This window comes from Talpa occidentalis, unplaced genomic scaffold (assembly GCF_014898055.3).
Source record: "Talpa occidentalis isolate TD23 unplaced genomic scaffold, MPIMG_talOcc4v2.1 talOcc4.5, whole genome shotgun sequence".
Taxonomy (NCBI): Eukaryota; Metazoa; Chordata; class Mammalia; order Eulipotyphla; family Talpidae; genus Talpa; species Talpa occidentalis.
In genome coordinates this window covers 127,295,642-127,316,885 of record NW_023604861.1, presented here as the reverse complement: position 1 = coordinate 127,316,885, position 21,244 = coordinate 127,295,642, and the positions used below count along the sequence as shown (strand labels likewise).

The window sequence follows — 21,244 nt, the reverse complement described above, 5'->3', positions numbered from 1 at the left end:
AGGGGAGCAGCGGGCAAGACAGGAGAGGTCTGCTGCGCCATGTGGGTAGCTTCCTGCTCAGGGATTGAACTCGTGGTGCAGTGGATGCGGACAGCTTCATAGGTTGCATCTTACGTCTTGCGCCACCAGGGAGGCCCCTTTGCAGATTCTTTAAATAAACGTTTCCTCTGTGTTGCTATCCAACATAAAGAGGTTTGTTTCTTTTTCTTTCCTTTTTTTTTTTTTTTTCTTAAAGCTTTCTGGTTGGGACTTGAACCAATAAGGTGTTACATTCCCACTGATTATCTTGGAATGTTTTGTTCCACAGGTATCAGAGGGCCAAGATGGTAAAATGCTTTCTACAAATCATGGAATTAGAGAATAAAAAGGTCTGGGAAGGACATACTGATCAAGGTGTACATTAGCACCCCAGAACCCTACTGGTTTGGCCCTACAGTAACTGTGCTTTATGGTTAGTGCAGGATTTTGCCAAATGTGCATATGGTCTTATGCGAGAGTCAGACTTACATCTTTTTTTTTAAGGGTTAAGCCTGTGTACTATTCTTTTTTTTTTTTTTTTAAGATTTATTTATTTATTTACACAAGCACTGGGTATGGTCAGAAGCATGGGAGGGTGAGAGAATTCACCAGAGCCAGAGCGGGGAGCAGAACAGGTAGAAGGACCGAAGTACATTGCTGAGGGGAGCAGCAGGCAGCAGGAGAGGTCTGTGTGCTATGTGGGACCCTCCTCTGGCGGCCGGGGAGCAGCCAGGGATGGAACCCGTGCGGCAGAGGCTGCGGGCAGCTTCACAGCCCAGTGCTCAACCGCTGCACCACCAGGGGAGGCCCCAGACCTACATCTTGTTTGCCTGTAGTCAAACAAATCAGTTGACTGATATTTGAAATACATAAATAAAAATGTTATCAAGAAATGAGGGATGCCACAATTATTACTGTTATGTTTATTTAATTTTTAATTACTAAAAGTGCTCCATTGCATGTGGTATCTTCCATTTTTGAATTTTTTTAAAAAAAATTTATTTTTTTTTAATTTATACAAGAACCAGGGTACAGGCCAGAGGTGCAGGAGGATGAGAGGATTCACCAGAGACAGAGTGGGGAACAGAATAGGCAGACGACTGAAATACACTGCTGAGGGGAATAGCAGGCGAGACAGGAGAGGTCTGCCTCACCATGTGGGCATCTCTGCGGCAGGCGGGGAACGAACCAGCACTGCAGAAGCTGCGGACAGCTTCACAGCACTGCGCTCAACCGCCTGCGCCACCAGGGAGGCCCTCATTTTTGAAATTTTTAACTACAGACCAAAAAAAGGTCTAACACAATAGTGGTATTTTAAAAAGTAACCGGACACGACTGATACATTCCCTCAGAAAATAACAGAAGAGGTGAAACAAACCTTGGAGACTTACCTGGTGTATTACCAAGCTGCATGTTTTTAATTCTTTCATTTAATAATTGCTTCTCAGGTACCAAATAGATAAGCTTATTTTGATATTCCTTACAAAAAAGAAAAAGTAGTGCCTGATTAAAACTCTGCAATATGTACAAACTTTCTGAAAACTTAAAAATATAATTTAATCACTCTTGAAGCAGTATAGGGATAACATTCATAAGCTTACAACTTATGAATAAACTAGAATGGAGTTATGCACAATTTTAAACACATAAATCCATTTATGAATGACAGGTAGAAATTAAAAGGTGGTGAAGAAAGCCTTTGTTAATGGGAGTGTGTCTAAAAGCTTTACAATTTTCTGAGCACTGAAAACACAGGAACACACAGGCACAGGCTCAGAGGAGCCCCCGGTACCAGCACTGAGTACAAAGGTGAGCAGGCTGCCACCCTCCAGGGTCAACGTGTGTATCAGAGAGGGACTGAAGACTCAGGGACAACTAGGGAGCATGTTTCAACCGCATATAGGAAATGTTATTTGACCTTTGTCTGTATCTATTGTGACAAAGTGACAAAGCTTTGGTTCATACAGAAAGAGAAATTTGCTGAGAAGACTCCAGAGAAGTCAAAATTTCCCAAAAGTAGTAGCAATAACCTTAGTTTAATGTACAGGCAGACATACAGACAAATATTTATAGAAAACTTAAAACTCAAAGTGATAAACGTCCATTTGGAAAATACTAGGTAGAACTTAACCCCAGCTGTGGAGCAGAATGTCGGGGCGTCTGTGGGATTCCTAATAGGTACCCAAGGTTGTATACATTTACATTCTTCTAGGAAGGAGGTCAAATCAGAAATTCAAAGGGGTTCATGACCCCAATAGCAAAATCCACTCCATTAGGAAGAATTATTTTTTTCCCAGTATTTTTTTTTAAGATTTATTTATTTATTCATACAAGCACTGGGTACAGTCAGAAGCGCAGGAGGGTGAGAGAATTCACCAGAGCCAGAGTGGAGAGCAGAATAGGCAGAGTGACAAAGTACACTGCTGAGGGGAGCAGCAGGTGGCAGGAGAGGTCTGCACGCCATGTGGGACCCTCACCTGGCGGCCGGGGATCAAATCGGCGCTGCTGAGGCTGTGCACAGCTTCGCAGCCCAGCGCAGCGCTCAACCGCTGCACCACCAGGGGAGGCCCCAGGAAGAATTATTAATTATCATTATTAATAACTGCTAGTGCTTAAGGACAATCCAGCTGCAAAGAACTTACCTGAAGTTCTTGTTGGAGTTGCTTGATTTCCATAATTTCCAGGTCACACTGCTTATCCAAAACTTCCAGCTCAGTCTTTTGAGTTTGCTTTCTGAGCCGCACGTCTTGTAGTCGGCCTGAGACTTGTTGGTGTTTTCCATTCTATAGGAAGAGCACAGAACACAAGGTAACATAAACAGCTGCTAGGAAATGTTCCTATCAGGACAATAATATTTCTATTTAAATGTCCTTTATCACTTATGCTTAATCTGAGATAAATGTTTAAAATTTACATGCTTTATATATGCATATACTTATATGCTTTAGAGTTGTATCTGCTAACTTAAGAGAGTTATTAGCAGGAGATACTATTCTTAGAGCTCAAAGAGCTTATGGATTAAGATGAGAAAGCAATAACACACTGAATTTGTTTCTGAAGTCAGCATTTAGGCCTTCACATCTAATATTAAAATAGAGACTTCAAAGACTTTGAGGTTTCAAAGAGTAATAGGACGAGTAAACGTTTGCACGGAATAGTTCGCATTACCTTCCCTGAGTTCTATTTCTACCCTCACTGCTGCTGTCTAATTTCTGCTAGTGTACAGGAGGGACTTTCTGGCACAGTTCTCTTCTATACAAATATTTCTTACTTCTTCTTGTGAGATATGGGGGGGGGGGGCGGGGGAACCCAGACAGACAGTAGAGAGGCTCAAAGGGGATAAGAAGGATGGGGTGAAGTGTTAAAGGCTAAATGTACCCCACCACCCCAATTACATGTTGCTGTCCTAACCCCAGGAGCTCAAAGGTGATGCATTTGGAGATAGGGTCTTTACATGAGGTCCTAGGGGTGGCTCCTAATCCAGTCTGACTGGTATTCTTACTAGAAGAGAGGAAGCGCTCAAGGAGCACACACAGGAATGGCCACAGCAAGAAGGTGGCTATGTGCAAACTTAGGGGAGCAGACTCAGAAGAAACCAAAGCTGCTGACACCTTGATCTTGGAATTCCAGCCTCAAGAACTGTGAGAAAATGAGTTTCTGCTGGTTCAGCTACCAAGTCTTTGGTATTTTGCTACTGTAGCCTTGGCAAGCTAATACAGTGGGGTGAAGATAAAGGAGATTCCTGGCTAAAAATCCCTGATAATGGAAGTTATTACCGAAAAGAATGTTTCATATTTGAGAAATCCATGCTAACAGGAAAACACTGTTTCACCCTATAGTTTGCTGTTATCTCTAGCATCTATAAATATGCTGAAGGCTCTGGAGCTTTTCCATACTCTGCACATTAATCTATGCTATGGCTTGGTGCATCGTCCAGTAAATTGCCAAAATGACCAACACAAGTGGAGAGAGGGGAGATCCCGGCTATATGTTCTCTAGGCCTTTCAAGAAACATAGAGCTGAATGTGTGAATCTACAAGAAAGGTGACACTGCAGACGTCAAGGGGATGGGCATTGTTCAAGAGGGAATGCCCCACATGTGTTACCATGGCAAAACTGAAGATGTAATTATGTTACCCAGCATGCAGCTGGCATTGGTGGAAACAAACAAGTAAAGGGCAAGAATCTTGCCAAGAGAACTAACATTCCCATTGAGCATATTAAGCATCTAAGAACTTAATAGCTTCCTGAAATGTGTAAAACAAAATGGTCAGAAAAAAAGGAAGCCAGAGAGAAAGTTGCTTGGGTTCCACTGGAGCGCCAGCCTGCCCCACCCAGAGCAGCACATGGTGTGAGACTGCTGGAAAGGAGGCTGAGCTGCTGGGAGCCACTCCCTATGCATCATGGCACAAAAGTGTGGAAAAAAATAATAAAATGCCTCTGAAGTATTAAAAAAAAGAAAGAACCACAGTCCTGCTGTGATATGAGATCATTTGGGTCAGCAGTTTCAAATCATTTTTTTCTTTTTAGCAACAGAATGCTTTTTTGCAAATAAATGTAAGTATAAAACCCTCATACATAGAGCAGATAAACATGAAAAGAACTACAGCTTGTATGCGCGGAGGCATGGGAAGAACAGGGGAGAGGAGAGCAATGTCTTGCCACCAGGACTTCCTCTCTACCTTCTGGTTATCTTTCTGTAGATCATCTTCCAGAGAAAACTGAAAACTATAAACTAGTGCAACCCTTTATTTTACTGTTGGGCAAAGGGAGGCATAGAAGAGGGAAGTGTCTTGTCCAAGGGTGCGTAGCTTATTGGCATCTCAGCTGAGACCACAACAGAATTCTCAGCATCTTCAGTCACTATCTTTTTTCAATGAACTGTACTGTCAAGACTGTTACTGGGTTGTCTGAAAAGTCATGATGCCTTTATGTTTGAAAAACATAGAAAAAGATAAGTCATGACTTTTCCGAACCTAATAGTTAAAAAGCAAATATAAAAATATAAATACATAATACAGTAAAACATATTTACAAGGCAGGTTTTAAAAACAGTGACATTTTTCAATAGGTAACATCATTTGGATAAATTTCACTTAAATTTTAGCCATACCAATACTTCCAACTCGAGATGAAGACTCTTCTTTTTAGATTTTAACCTCACAATTTCTTCCTGTTCTCTATTCCTTTGATTGAGAAGCTCCTGCCGACGAATCCTCTCCCATTCTAACCGGCGCTGCCGTTCAAGTTCCTGTTTTGCTGCCTGAAAATAATGAATTAATTTTTAAATGAACAATTTTGCATAATTCATTATTTTCAGGCAGGGATGACAAAGATAAAGGTGAGGCAGAGTTGAACCTGAGTGCCTACGGGTAACTGGCAGTTCTAGTTTGATCAGTGGGCCTAGACTAAAGACTTCCACAAAGCAACTTTATCCACCAGCCTTTTTGATTGTTTCTCAGAACCATTCTCTTGTTGCTGTTACTTTTCTCTTAATAAGCAAAGGGCTGATTTCATCAATATAAATGCTAACAGGAATGATTACACCTTCATTCTGATATTTGTGCACTATTTCAGTGTGCTGCAATTTACTGTGCTCCATCCAGAGCACTTTGAAGCACAGCTGGTCCTCCTGGAGACCCCACATACCACTGCCCAAGCCTACTCTCTCTTTTTTTTGTTAAAGATTTATTTATTTATTTATACAAGCACTGGGTACAGTCAGAAGCGTGGGAGGGTGAGAGAATTCACCAGAGCCAGAGCGGGGAGCAGAGCAGGCAGAAGGACCGAAGTACACTGCTGAGGGGAGCAGTGGGCGGCAGGAGAGGTCTGCGCGCCATGTGGGACCCTCCTCCAGTGGCCGGGGAGCAGCTGGGGATCGAACCGGCACCGCAGAGGCTACGGGCAGCTTTGCAACCCAGCGCTCAACCGCTGCGCCACCGGGGAGGCCCCCACGCCTACTCTCTTGATTTGCCTCTCCACCTCCAACGCCTGACTCTCATCTTTCCATCTCCAATTCCATCTCTTAATCTGGACCCTGAACTTCTGTTCAGTGACCTGCTCAGAGGGATTCATTCCCTCCTCTGGCTCACCAACTTTAGCTCCTCACTCAACTCAGCTTTGCAACCAATCCTTCTTCGACTGATGTTAGCTGCAGAAATGTCTTCTCTACAGTACTGGCCCCAAAACCTATCCCTTCTAAACAAGGGCCTTCTTCCCGCCACAAGGGAAGGAAGATTTGTGTAAGAGTGAATGAATGACACAGAGGAAAAGACACAATAACCATTTCTTAAATCAAATGAGATATAGTCACGGTTAAAGGTAACGATTTTTCTTAGGAAATAATTTAGAAATAACCTCTCGTCTTTCTATCTCTTTTCTCCTTTCTTCTTCCCGTTGTCTTTCCAATTCTCTCTGCTTCTCCAAGCGTTTTTCTAATTCGAGTTGTTTCTTCCATTCTTGCTCTTGTAATTCTCGCTGCTTCCGTTCCCACTCTTCCTTTTCTTTCTGGGCCTTCCGCTCCGCCTCCCTCTGCTGCTGCTCCATCAGGGCTTGGCGGCGCTTCTCCAGTTCCATGTTCCCTCGCTCATAGTTGGCTTTGCGCTTGTCCTCGAAGGTGACTAAATGGGGTACACGCACCATAAGCATCCTCACACGCTAAGAGCCAACAGAACCTGGAATCTAGTCAACACCCTCGCACCTGGCCTTCATCTGAGGGCTACTACTCTGGACATTTTCAAGGAAAAGTAAAACAAATGTCAATACTAAAATATTTAGTTTTCTAAATTGTTCCTTTTTAGAAAATAAATTTCGAAGCTTGAATCCACCCAAGTGAGAAATGATTTTACTATTCCTGCCAATAAAAAAATAATTCTCAGAAATTTTCTTTAAGGATCATCAAAGCTGTGTGACTACACATTGGATATTTTTGATAAGCCTTTAACTTTAATATTTTAAACATCTACATACATATGTTTTCAACCAATACATAAACATTTTTTTAAAGCTAGAGATTTTATTACAGGGCATGTTCTAATATATTTCTCCTAAAGTGGGAGAAACACTTTTACTAGGATGTCTAATATCTACACTCTTGCCAAATACTCACACTGTCCCTTTCTCCTATATACTCTTCTCAATTTTGACTTCTCTTAATTTTACGTTCTTAATGATGATTAGAACCCTCGCAACCATTAAATGGTTTTCTCATTTTATATAAAATATTAAAAACACACAAACCCTAAATATTTACTTACATTTCATGTAAAATTTAAGAAAAATCACTATAAAAGTATCTCTTAGAAATTCAGTGTTACCTGGTAATTTTTTCTGAGGTTCCTCTTCTTGTATTTTCTGATATGAAGACAGAGTTCCATTAATAGAATCAATTTGCTTTCCTCCTCTAAGAAAAGCAAATGACAAATTTAACAACCTGCAGTCTGGGAATATTTAGACTAGATTATACAGACTACCACTGATTAGAACAATTTAATATTTGGAATTTAGTATTAAAGATATTTAAAACACAATATGGTCTGCATTTATAGTGCATAGCAGTTGTCAAGCCAGAGAGATTTGAATTCAAATCATTTTTCAGCTAATTGCTATTCTTGGCTAAATTTATTTTTTAAATTCCTTTGGTCATCACATTCCTTGTCTAAAAACACACCTACTCCTAATATGGACTCGTTCCCGTTGTAAATCATTAAATATCAAAATCAAATGGCAGTGTCAGTAGTTAATAGAGGCCTCAAAGTAAAAATTCAGTCTGTCAAGGGATAAAGTCACACTTCCTCACCTCCAGACTCACTCACCTGAAGGATGGAGGGACCAGCTCGGGAGGTAAGGTCAGTGGCAGTGGCTGTCCAGCCTTGGCCATATCAGTGAGGTGCATCGCAAGGATAAACTCTTCAGCTCTTAGTTGTCCATCCCCATCTATGTCTGCCAGGGTCCTGAAGAAATTGGAAAAGTCCCAACTTAGAAAGTCTACTTGATTAAAATATATTCAGAAGAGTTCAATTTTTCATTTTTTTTTTTAAGATTTATTTATTTATGTATACAAGAACTGGGGTAAATGTCAGAGGCGCGGGAGGGTGAGAGAATTCACCAGAGACAGAGTGGGGAGCAGAACAGGCAGAAGGACAGAAGCAGCAGTGGGCAAGGCAGGAGAGATCTGCTGCTCCATGTGGGTTTCTCCCTGGCCGGCCGAGAATCGAACCCGCGCTAATGAGGCTGTGGACAGCTTCACAGAGTGGTGCTCAACCTGCTGCGCCACAGGGGAGGCCCCAATTTTTCATTTTTTCATTTTTGAAAGAGGAATAATGACAGATAAACATATTTGGATAAACATATTTTTAGATAAACATATTTCAGCAAAATGTAAATACATACAGAAAAAGCGAGCCAATTTTTTACCACTAATTTTCTTATCACAAGAGAGGGAAGGAACTTTGAAAGAGAAGGAAAATATTCTTTCTGAAAAGGTGGCTTGTGTTGTTTCATGGTTAATTCACCAATCAAGTCATATTTAGCTATACATTAAAAATGAGATATTCTCTAATTCTCCACAGAAGGCATTGTATGAAAAGCAAATTTGTTCTACTTATAAAATAATTAAATGCCAAATTCTCAAGAATATGATTTTGCACAATTTTATCTGGTTTCAAGGTTACATTAACTTTCAAATGGTTGCTTTATGAAACATCTTTGAGTTGTAATTTTTTATAGAAACAGTATCATTCTTACAATAGAGAATGTATAGTCAAAAACCCTAAGTAACAAACATACTCACCAAATAGTAGCTAGTTGGGTTTGAGACAGATTTGACTGAAGAAGGGCATTTCTAGCTTGAAAACCTGATTGGGTGGGAAAAACCATTAAAAAGGAATTTTTAGCCTCTTTCAAAGTCATGCAACCTAAATAGCCATACCTATAAAAATAATACTGCTGTTATTCTGGGAACTTTTAACATCAGAAAGTTTTGATGCCAGGTAATGATGACAAACATTGTCCTGTCCCAAGGAGTTGAAAATCTAGAATCAGTGGGATCAAGTATTCCAGGTGTCCTTTCACAGTAACTAAAGGTAACAGCACAGAGGGTAATTGCCCTGACCGCAGATGAGCCCTGGACTCGGAGTAGTAGAGATGCTCAGAACCCAGGGCAACCTCAAGAACAGGGTCCTTCACACATTCCCAGTTTTTCTCTTATCTCTCCAATCATTCCTTTGTCTCTTTGACCTGTAAATGTTGGCATTTGGGATGGGTGAGTCCTTAGGTTTCTTTCTCTGTATGGTCATATCCATTCCATGGACTGATAGCACTCAGAGGCTGATGACTCCCAAATGTACACCCCCAGCCCAAAACTCTATGTTTAGACTTCTAAATCCAACTGAAAATATCTACCTACATATTTCACAGGCATATCAAACCCATTGCGAATAAAATCATGCTCTCAATCACCATTCACACCTCCTTCCCAATAATCTTCACCCAAACCACTGTCCCTGAGTTTTCCTTTGCTCTGAATGGCATCACTGTCCAGTGGTGCAAGTCAGTAGTCAGAAAGTCACCTTCAACCCTTTCCTCTCCTGTGTGTCCACAGCCAAGCCAACATTAAGCCCTACAATTCTATATCACTGCATATCTGAATCTTTCTTACCATGTAAATCACAATTTAATGTCACCTTCTCAGAAAGATTTTCTGTCTCTCCACCATATCATCCAATATATGTCCTGATTGCTTCATGTCTCCTATCACAATTTGTAATGTAACATCTATCTGCTTATTTGTCTCCCCCCCCTCTAATTGTTAAGTTCTTTGTAGACAAAAACACTGATTACATTATTAACTAATGGATATCCCAAGCCTGGTACATAGATGCTTAATAAATATTTGCTAAAGTAATAAAGTTGATATCCAAAGATATCAGCAGATATGTGATACAATGAATTACTCTAAATAAGTATGAATTACTCTAAATAAGTATTCATGGAATAAGTAAGGGAAGAACAAAAGGAAGAAAATCCACGAGTTGCTAGAGTCACTGAACGAAGCTGGGGTACATACTCATTGTCAAAACACCAGAAACAACTACTCTTTTCAAAGAAAATGCTTCCCTTAGCTATGGACATATTGCTTTACCCATGTGAGTCTCACAGTCCTAACACTGTCTGGAAACAACACAACTGTCATACAAAAGGACATATACAAATAACGCAACATCGAGGGATCATTTCCTCACAATTGGCTACTGCTGCTATTCACATTCCAAAACAAACCCGCCTTTGTTTATACTGCATGTCAGCAGTACACCCAGAGTGTACTAATCTTAAGTGTAGTGCCTGATGAATTTTTACATAGGTATGCACACCCATATTAAGTTAAGGAATGTTTCCAGAAGTTAAGGAACGTACACCAGAGGGTTCATGCATGACCCCATCCCAGAAGAGTAACCACGCTACTCTGACTTATATTACCATCAATTACGCTTCCTCTTTTTCATAATAGAGACCTTTCGTGTCAGGCTTCTTTTACTCAAGATACTATCAATGAAATGCATTCAGGTTGTAGCATATTCATTTCATTTATTTTTGTTACTCTACTTATCCAGTTTCCTGTTGGTGGACATTTAGGTTGCCTTTTTTGGATGCTTTGAATGAAGCGTCCATGAACAATTTGTTTTCATCTTTTTAATGCACTTTTGTTAATTTGAGAAAAAAAATTTTTCATGCAAAATGTGGGGTCCAAAGAAGTTCATTTTTTTCAAAGATGGAAATCATGACATCACATTAATCTCAAGTATGTTTGAAAACTGTATTTTACAGACTTGAAGATGCCATTAATTTTAAGACACATCATTATGATATATCAGACTAAGGAAGAAAAAACACTGCCAATCAAACTGTTTGCTTGTCCAGTCAATTCCAATAGTCACATTCCTCCCTTGCCCCACTGCAGATCTAGAGACCCAGCCTCCTAATTTATTTATTTATTTATTTTTAATAGAGGCATGTTATTTATTTATTTGTTTGTTTGTTTTTGTTTATACATGCACTGGGTACAGTCAGAAGCGCGGGAGGATGAGAGAATTCACCAGAGCCAGAGTGGGGAGCAGAGCAGGCAGAAGGACCGAAGTACACTGCTATGGGGAGCAGCGGGCGGCAGGAGAGGTCTGCGCGCCATGTGGGACCCTCTTCTGGTGGCCGAGGAGCAGCCGGGGATCGAACCCGTGCCGCAGAGGCTGCAGGCAGCTTCGCAACCCAGCGCTCAACCTCTGCGCCACCGGAGATCCCAGCCTCCTAATTTAGACTCCTTTTCATTCACCAAACATGTTGTGTACTTTTTGCTCTTAAGATTTCTTGTGTGTCACCCATTCTCCTTCATTCTCCATCAGTCCAAATCCTAACTTCATTTTGTCATGCAGTTTAAATGTTTGCTGCCCACAAGATGTTTGATCTGATGCTTCAGTACAACTATCTCCCAAGCTAAGTTCTCTAGAACTTTAAAGCTCTATCACTTTTAAATACTTATTTTACTCTGCCCTAAACTGTAATTTGTTGCTGACTGAAGGGATAGGGGTAAAGTTAAGAGATGGGAACCTTATCGTTTGTTTATATTTCTTTCACTATGCTCAATAAACAAAGTCTGGATAATTTCTTGTTTGAAATCAAATGTCCAATGGGAGCTGAAGTCAAGTTTTATGGCCACATTTGGGTTGGGGCACTAAAAAATGAGCAATGTTCACATGGCAAGAAGATTTTTAGGGAAGAGAATCTCAGGAAAGAGAACTAAGACAAAGTCCCACATACTCATCATTTGAGGTTCTCCATTCCCTGCCTTGGAGGATAAGATTTGATCTTAAGGTCTTTTTTCCCCAAAAAGTTGGGGCTACATCTGTGCTCAACTTGTTTGGAAGAACTTTGGAGGAAGCAATCAAGTCATATCTACCTCTGGACTCTTATACAACTTACAGTATTTCTATTTATTACATGCCTACTATATATTTTTTTGCTGTTAAACCTTTAGATGAGCTACAAAATACACATTCAAATAAAAGTGCTTCAACAGAAGTTCCTATCAAAAACTTAATTTTCTCATATTCTTAAGCACCATATGCCACTTACCTGAGAGGTATCCACTCATGCTTTTGTCAAGACTATTAAATTTTTGCCGATATTTTAATCTTGAAGGCTGAGGAACTGCCCACTCTGAGGTCCCAGTCTTGGGCGAGTTCCCTGAGAGTGAAGCAGTTGAGGAAGTTGAGCTATAACAAAATTTATTTAAAGTTTTCATGTTACTAAAGAAAATACATTTACTTAAATTTTATAAGGCAGAGATATATCATCCATGTTAGTAATTGGTTTTGCATTTGATATCAAAAAAGATTAAGCAACTACCTTATTCTTAGTAGAGCAAAGACTATATGCAGTATAGAACTTGCATATATCAAGAAACCAGCCCCTATGTGTGTGAGGGCCTTTACAGAGATTATTTACAATCTCACAGCAAACTTAAAAGGCATCACTGTTCCCATCTCTTTAAATAGGAACACTACGGCTCAATGAAGTTAAGGGAAAACACAGGTACACGACCAGTGAGTGTTTAAGTTAGGATATAATTGGATCAGAGCTAATACTCTTTGTACACTGCCTTAAACAGTTTTATAGTGATTTATATGAGGGGTAGTGAACACTGATGCTTTTGTGATTTCTGAAATTTAAAAGATAATTAACAGTGTTCAATAAAGAGATTAATAAGTACAGTGATTATGAGATATTTTCAGAAGCACATATTTTTATTTTTATTTTATTTTCAAACCAGCACCACCAGAAGCACATATTTTTTTAAGGAAAACTATGTACCTTTAGGAAAAATACTGACTGACTAAATATATAGCAGGGTAGTTTTAGTTTATATGAAATAATTTTTTCAAAAGTAAAATGACAATGTATTTAATATGAGTTATAACTAGTAAATTCACCTTAAGTATTTACATTTGGCCATTATAAAATACAACATGGATAAGCTCAGGGATTAAAAAAAAAAGTCACTTGGTAAATGCTCTATTAAAAACCTAAAAAGTCAGCAGTTTGATGTATTCATACCTACTAGATCCTAGATCAATCAGAGACTGGGCTTTCTGTATACTAGCACCACCAAATCCTCCCATCATCAGACTGTAAGATGACGCATGAGGCAATGCTAAAACAAAGAAAGAAGGTTTGCATGAAACATTACAAAGCCTGAAGAAAATTTGTGTCCATTGGAACAAAAATAAAGCTTCTTTCTTTATATGAAATACTAACTCATCAGACCTACAGCACTTACTTGAAGAAGAATAAGGAATGGATAAAGGCTGAATGAGACTTGCTGTTCCATTTGGTAAAGAAGATGTGCTTACAGAAGGCACTAGGGGAGCAGGCATCATCAGGGGAGGGAGGGTGGTCCCTGAAGTCGCAGACGACAAGGGCGTTGTTATAGGTGCAACGGGAGGCAGCGACTGAGGAATGGACAGGTTGGGCATGCTTCCCATTCCTACAGACAAAACAGAACACGGTCTCCAGTGCTAGTAAAGTGACAACAAAACACAAGCCAAAAAACAAGATTACAATACAGTGAGCAGATCCAATATTTATGGGAACACTATGGGAAAACTATCAAGCCAAAAAATTCACTACAGCAGCTTTGACCCAGTAGTGAAGAAGGTCAACTATGGCTTTTAATAGCAATAATCTGGTCTGTGTGAATTAAGGGAATGCCTACTACGGAGTTAAACATTCTCTTCTAGCATCATAAATAAAACTTTTTCCAATTAAATATTAGAATCCTCAAAGAGAAAATGTATTACCTCATCAAATGTGTTTTTTGTGTGTAAGAATAATAAACACAGTGTTATTGAGTTACCGAACAGTAACACACACACTCACTCCCCAGAACTACCCCTCCAAAAAAAGTGTGCTAACTAGAGTAATTACTTTAAAAAGCAAAGTTTTAGGAGACCCACTTATGCATACCCACTATTTGCAAGAAGAAACTATACCAAATACCTCACTTTTCTTATAAACAACACACCTGCAGATTAAAGGATAATTCTTTAAAAGGAACAAAGTGCTGACTGTTTGTTCATTTACTAACTATGGAATATTAAGTAAACTATACAAATATGGTCACACAAGGTTTTGGTATTTGTTTCTAGAGATCATCAAATAGTAAAAGAACGTAGTATTTTAAGATGTAACCTCTGGAATGAAGAAACATGTTTGGATGTATAGAGGTACTCATTGAGTGTTCCATTCAGTGAGTGCTTTTCCCATATAATTAATAAGAAATTGGGTAATTGAAATTAATGGAAAACATCATTCTCTGAAGAATAAGTAAATTAATTAGTACGAAGTCTGCAACTTATAGCACTAAATTTAGCTGGCTAATTAACCTTTAAAATAAAGAAATTTCTACTTTTGCATAATTTTAAATTCTCCCCCCCCCCATCAAACCATTTCAATTGAGTTTAAAATTGTTCACATTTTTTTCTGTTACTTTATATAGAGTATAGAGGAAAACTAATTAAGAATAGTATTTAGGATTAGCTATAACAAGATCATATAATTTATACCCAAGTCAAAGATAGATGTCAGGGCAAAAGATACAAAACCATCCCTGGAAAATTGTACCCAGGAGCATGCCAGCTATGACAGCAGTCTAAGACTTCTTATTGCAAGCAAAGCAAAGGGACAAAAGAAAACTCTTGAGATCTGCCGCTAGAACTGAGGCTACCAGAAGAGGGCACGGGAGCAAAGTGGGGAGGGGGTGCAACGGACTATGGTGAAGGATTACTAGGACTCTGGTGGTGGTTGTGGTATCATAACACACATTTGTAGAGGTGTGACCTTACTCCTAAAACATATGCATTGCTGTAAACTAACGTCACCTCAGTCAACTTAATTTTTAAACAAATATAATTTCTTATCTTAGACATAACAATGAACTTGTAGTCTAGGGACTGTGATTTTATGCAAACAAATCCTTTTCTAACCCTCAAATATTATGCCTAGGAATCAAGTTAAGTACCAAATGGGATAATTAAATTAATAAATGCATACCAAAACGAGCAGAAATTAACGGAGAGAACATAGGAGGCTGCTTCATAATGGGAGGAAGAACCATGGGCAGCTGTTGGCCTTGAAGCTTTAGTTTGATGAGTTTCATAGCTATGGAGAACTCCTGCTGATCCATCTTCCCATCCTTGTTCAGGTCTGATAAAGCCCTAAATGGACCATAAAGTAAACAGATTGGTACATGGGGTCAACATTACTTTCAAGAATGATAAAATAAAAACATGTGTATCATCTCTTAGTTTACTTATATGTATATATGTATATAAATATTCATATATATAAAACAAAAAGCTAATCTTGTACATTAAGAAATTCTGACAAGAGGTAGTAGCATCTAATACAATCCTACCAGGTCTATATAGTATCTATAGAGATCTTTGGGATGAATTCCACCAAGTGTGGAAGGAAAAAATTATTCAAGAGTAAAATCAATCTAAATTTTATTTATTCATGTGTCAAATATTTATTGAACGCTTGCTGTGTTCCTGGCACTATGCCAGGCAGGGGAATATTCCAACCAAAAACAAAGATGGGGCAGGGACTGGTATTTATTGTAAATATATTTAAAAACAAAACCCGCACTCTTATAGAGAATAATTTCCTTAAGATAGGAGGAAGAGTTTATAAGATGACAAAATTAATAGAACAACTACAAATTAACAGAAAATAAGATTTTGAGACTGCCAATTATAAAGAATTATTTTGATAGCAACATATATATCTTTCTTCCTTAGAAATACTAAGGAAATTAGAAATCTGTCCTACAGCACAAAACCCCAACTATTTTCATTTACTCAATAAAATTTATTTTATGAAAAGTTGAAGAAATACTCAGTAACAACAGACTGCAAGTAAAAACAACTTTATGTTAATACTCTATGAAGAACAATTGAAAAATCACTCTGCCACAATTTCCATTTGCCTACGAAAGAAAATACTTTACCATATTTCAGCTAAGATAGGAGCTGGCAGTCCTGACTGTAAGAAAAAGGTACGTGCTTGATCACCTGAAGGTAACAAAAACAAAAGCCAAGCAACAGATTAGTCGATGGAATTACTCCAATAATAGGCAATAACAACATTAATTGTACATAATGTTATTGATTTATAATTTTAATTCCAATCATTAAAAAATATATTAAACAGATATGAGTCATTTTTTAATTTAAATTTTTTGGTAACCTTTTTTACTGGGGTAAGTTAACAATACTGTTTATGATTTAGGGGTACTGATAATACTTTAACGAGATTTATTTTTTAAACAAAAACGTCACAACTGAAGCTATACTTAGCTATCAGTGATGAAAGATTACTTCTTTCACCTTGTTAATCCACAATAATTGGAGGCTTAATTGATAATATTTTTATTTAATAAAACTTAAGAGCTAAAAACGCTATTCCCAAAACAGTTCTAAATAAAATATAAGCTAGTGGGGAGAGTGAGTCCTTCAGGGGTCTCCCGCAATCCCCACGTCCTACTGGAAATGCCAGGACTGGAGACTCCCGCTGATCTCTGCTGGGATCATTTTTCAGAACTGGGTTGGCAGTTAAAGACCAGATAATAGTTCCCTCTGGGACAAAGAACAAGCTTGCTTACTGCTTGCTAACAAATGGTAGATTTCCCCAAGCTCAGTGTTCCTTTCCTCCCACCACCCTCCCTCCCCTACCCCCAAGCAGCAGTCCTCTGGGCTCCCTGCAAGGAGGGAGGGTGCTCAGAAGACAAAAGCATGCCCACACTCATGTGGCCAGCTGTGCCATTAGTGATGAGGTCCTCTGTCTCCAACCAGGAATCTCAGGACTCTGATTAACTTCTAAGTATGGTAATCAAATTCCAGTCCCATACCCAGTCCCAGGAGCTACTGTTACACACACACACACACACACACACACACAAAACATTAAACTATAAAAGTTACGAGGATGGATACCAAAGTCAGATTTCAAAGCCCAGATCAACACTAACCATCATCTCTGTGACCTTACATATATGTCACAACATCTCTAAGTTCCAGTTTCACCATCAATAAATACAGAACAGTAACTACCTCATAGGGATGTTGTGAAAGTTAAATGAGAGAATGCATTCAACACAGCATGTGACAGGTCAGTGTTAGCTACTCAAGTTTGCTATAAATACGGCACTCAGGTGCTTTGGTACAGGGAGAAAAGTTTCAATTATAAAAACATTGGAAAGACATAATTAAAAATTAATCCTCTTTGACTCTGAAGGGTTTTGGGGGGGCAAAAAAAAAATAACTTGGTATACAGCCTCTCAAAGGCAGAGAATTAGCATTACAAAAACAGGTTCCAGGAAAAAATTCTATATTATCTTCAAGAAAATGGAACTGATATTAATACTGATCATTATGTTAGCAACTGGCAGGACATATTAAGAGCATATTGACAAATTTTGGGGGGAAAAAGTCTTAATTACCTTAAGAAATAAATTATGAATTTTCTAAAAATAATGCTAAAATGTGAAACTGGACATTTAAATCTAAAATTATTAACTAGGGTCAAGAAAATATCTTCCATGTGCGAAATTCAAAACCACAATTTAAAATTAGTAAAATAAGAAAGCCACTTCTTTGAATTCTAGAATTCTGATTGATTCTTAATTCTAAAATTCTAGTGAATCTTCTTAATCAAATTCGATGGCAGGTCAAATTTAAATGAATTCTAAAATGTAACATGAAAGGGAGTCTAACCCACAATTAAAATATAAACACAAACCAGTTATGTAACCTCCAGAGGGTTTGAGGTTATCAAATTGCTTGTCATGCTTAGTCCGTTCTTCAGAGGTAATAGCCCACATATTTGGCCCTCCTAAAACATAAGACAAAGAAATTAGTGTTTATATGAGAATGCTCCAAATACAATCCTAAAATACAAATTTGATCACGAGTATTCATTTAATGGCAGTACCCGACACCTGAGGGACGGAGGGCAAAGCTCCACTGTCACCACACATAGCACCACACAGCCCTGAGACTCTGCCCTCAGAAGCCCAAACAACATCCATGGAACCACCACTGCACAGCACCCACCAGAAATGGGCACAAGCTACATTCCAGAAATAAAACAACAATAAAATCTCCTCATCCTCAAGGGTGGGAATCCTTGAAAACAAACATAAGTGTTTAGGGTAACCTGTTTAGAATCAACCCTATGCAGAAACACACACAAAAAGCCGAGTGAGACGCACTGAGAATGAGAAAGCAGGAGAGATGTGGCGGACTGAGGCAGAGCCCTGAAGCCTGGCTTGAATTCTGCCAGCTGAAGGGCATTTCAGAGAAAGGCCCAGCAGAGAAGCCAGGGCATGTGCAGGACGTGAAAGGTGCCCTGGATAGACCAGGAACTAAAGCACCATGTGGGGGTGAGAAAGTGGCAAGAAATAGGTAGATGGATTTCATTCTGAAGGGTTTTAAATACCATCCTCAACGACCTCACCTTTGCCCTGGAATTATAGGAGACTCTGGTAACTTTTAAAATAGCCTTCTTTATTCAGAGTAATTTTAGATTTATGGAGAAGCTGCAAAGAGAGTACTGAGCTCCCATATACATGTCACCCAATTTCCATTATACTAACAATTTACATGACCATGGTACAAATAAATGAGCACTGGTATACTGCTGCTAGTTAAACTAAATATCCCAACCAGCACGACTGGCTGGTAAACCCCAACTAACTTGGACTCTGGTTTTCGAGACAGAATAAGCCTTTGTGACTGAGTATGTCACCAACTGGTGCCTCTGGCACAGGGAAGAAACCTGCTTTTAGCTTTAAGGCCCAAATGCTTGACTTGGGAGGCCTCAGTTGACTCTCCAGTCTTACAGTCCTATTTTTGGATGGGTCACCTTGAGTTTTAGAACTAATTAGGTAAGCAGTACCCCACAAGGCTTACCTGTCAAGTGAAAATGTTTTCTTCAAGAAAACTGACAGCCAGGCCCCAAGAGCATCTACACTTTACATGAAAAAGTGCCAGCTGTCCCGCTGAGGGAACACACAGCTCCTACTCCACTATCTGAAGCACAGCACCCAGAGCAACCGCTCATCCAGCTCCCTCCGGGTGCTTGGGCCTGTCCACTACTGGTTCAGAGAAGCTAAAGCCAGTGGTTGTCCACGCGCAGCTGTGACCTGTTCCGTCTCAGAGCTGTTTGGCCTCAGAGATACGCAGAACTAAAAGCAAACACGGGCATTCTGTTCAGTGGGCAGGACTCAGATTCTTGGGCTGTTGCCAGTGGCCCAGCTGTTTGCTTTACCATTTGGAAAATTACAAACAACAGATTAAAGACACCCTTTGGGGGCTGCTAACTGAAAACAAATTTTAATTGCTAATTGAATGGTCTGGGTCATTTTTGTAGATAACCATGGTAAAAGCCCATTCTTTGATTTAGAGTGAATTCAAGGTACTGATTAAGTCTAATGCTATGTTTCTGACTGCATACTACTTGTAATGTGTGTGCATGTGTATGTGTGTGCAGGTCTCACTGCATGAAGCAGTGTCCCCTTTGGCTCTTGGCAAACTAATTACATGAAATCTTTGACCGCCGCCCCCCCACCCCACACCCCACACACAGACACTACTGGTGGTGCCTCAAACTGCTGACACTTTCAGCTTACCAAACAGTCCATGAAGTTCCTATCTTCTGTGGCCTCTGAAACTAGCATATCATGTCTTCAGCTTTCTGGACCATTTGTACTCTGACCTTGACATATCACTTATCATAACAGTTACTCAACAATGCACTGATGTCTGGCTCTATTTCTACCACCTCCTCCTAATCCACACTCATTAAAATAAGATAGTTTGGCCACTGAATGAGGCTGTCCCAGAAAGGGATCAGCATTAATTCTTGGCTGCTTCCTGGCTAATGATCAGGACTGTAGGTCATAGGGGACATATTGACCTACTATGAAAATTCAGGATCTGTCCTGACCATTCTTGGACAGATGCATCTTTCTTTCTCCTAATAGCAACTGCGGGCAGGCGTGGTTAGATACCCTCCAGATGGCAATTTAGCTAAAAAGGAACGTAGATGATTCAAAGCACCTTCTGGTAAGGGTTTACAAAAATGTCCCTTTCCCTCTTGTACCTAACCCTTCTGGATCACTAGAAAACAGTGAAGTTGTGATTATATGGAACACCCAGATTTTGTGGAGGAGGAGACCCACAACCCAGAATGTGAGGGGGAAACACCTTAAACCAGAAGATGTACAGGCGAGAGGCATTGCCAGCCTTCTCTCTCAGAACTGTCCCAGAGCCTTCATCCCCAAGGAAAATGCCTGTTGTGGCTCTCCCAAACTCTTGGGAGCACCTTAAATGCAACTGACTGCTGAGCCTGCATCCCCTACCAGATGTCCAATCCACACTCAAGTCTTAGGCAGGCCCCAGGTGCCTGGGTCCTGGGGGTGTGGATGTCTCTGTGTTCCTACCCCTCCACCTTGTGACATTCAACCCCTCCCTGAGTCTGGCTGGTCTTGGCAAAGACTATCCAGCTGCTTGCCCAGCAGTGAAGGAGCAATACCTCTACTTGTTATTGGTATAAGTTCTTAGGACCAAGACTTCCTCACCCTCCCTCAGTGGTACAGGCTTTTCTTCTGCCCTTACCCTAGCAGCAAAGTATCTCTGCCTCAGTCCCTGGGGTGGGTCTTTGTGGACTCTCTCCCAGTGGCATACAGCTCTTGCTTACTAGAAAAAAAAGACTGCAAGAAAATGCATGGTACTCTCTGCCGATCCCCTTACAGCCGCCTGTGACACTGACATGGTCTCTTCTTGCACGTCCCCAGTCTTTCTGGTGGGCACCAGGCTGATGCCCACAGGAAACAGCTTATGAGTAAGTACAAGCTCCCCTTGTGTCTGCGATGCCCAGCTACTCAAAACTGACATGCTAGCCCTCACTTGTCTTTTGGCACTTCATTAAACTTCTGATTTCTGCAACAAATTCCCCAGTTTACTTAGAGCAGTGTTTGCATCTAAAGAGTCTGAGACTGAATTCTGTGGAAAACTACTCAAAATGCACTGGTAAAACCACAGAAATCCTTTGATTTGCTGTCAGCCCTATGTCCCTGCCTGGATTCCAGCCTTCTTTATGATAGAGTTCTACTAGA

General features: G+C 39.8%; 1 protein-coding gene across 9 annotated transcripts in view; it reads right to left on the bottom strand.

Moving 5' to 3' along the window:
* ITSN2 (intersectin 2) overlaps positions 1–21,244 on the bottom strand; it is a 107,081-nt gene that overhangs the window by 59,448 nt on the left and 26,389 nt on the right. For all 9 annotated transcript variants that reach the window (XM_054701309.1, XM_037528423.2, XM_054701302.1 and 6 more), the window contains 13 exons: positions 17,866–17,958; positions 16,076–16,139; positions 15,118–15,281; positions 13,346–13,552; positions 13,123–13,219; positions 12,142–12,281; positions 8,810–8,873; positions 7,833–7,970; positions 7,335–7,420; positions 6,376–6,638; positions 5,132–5,281; positions 2,661–2,801; positions 1,410–1,497 (listed from right to left, as the gene is read on the bottom strand). In XM_054701309.1, coding sequence (XP_054557284.1) covers positions 1,410–1,497; positions 2,661–2,801; positions 5,132–5,281; positions 6,376–6,638; positions 7,335–7,420; positions 7,833–7,970; positions 8,810–8,873; positions 12,142–12,281; positions 13,123–13,219; positions 13,346–13,552; positions 15,118–15,281; positions 16,076–16,139; positions 17,866–17,958 — 1,695 coding nt within the window. The remainder of the gene's footprint in view (positions 1–1,409; positions 1,498–2,660; positions 2,802–5,131; positions 5,282–6,375; positions 6,639–7,334; positions 7,421–7,832; positions 7,971–8,809; positions 8,874–12,141; positions 12,282–13,122; positions 13,220–13,345; positions 13,553–15,117; positions 15,282–16,075; positions 16,140–17,865; positions 17,959–21,244) is intronic.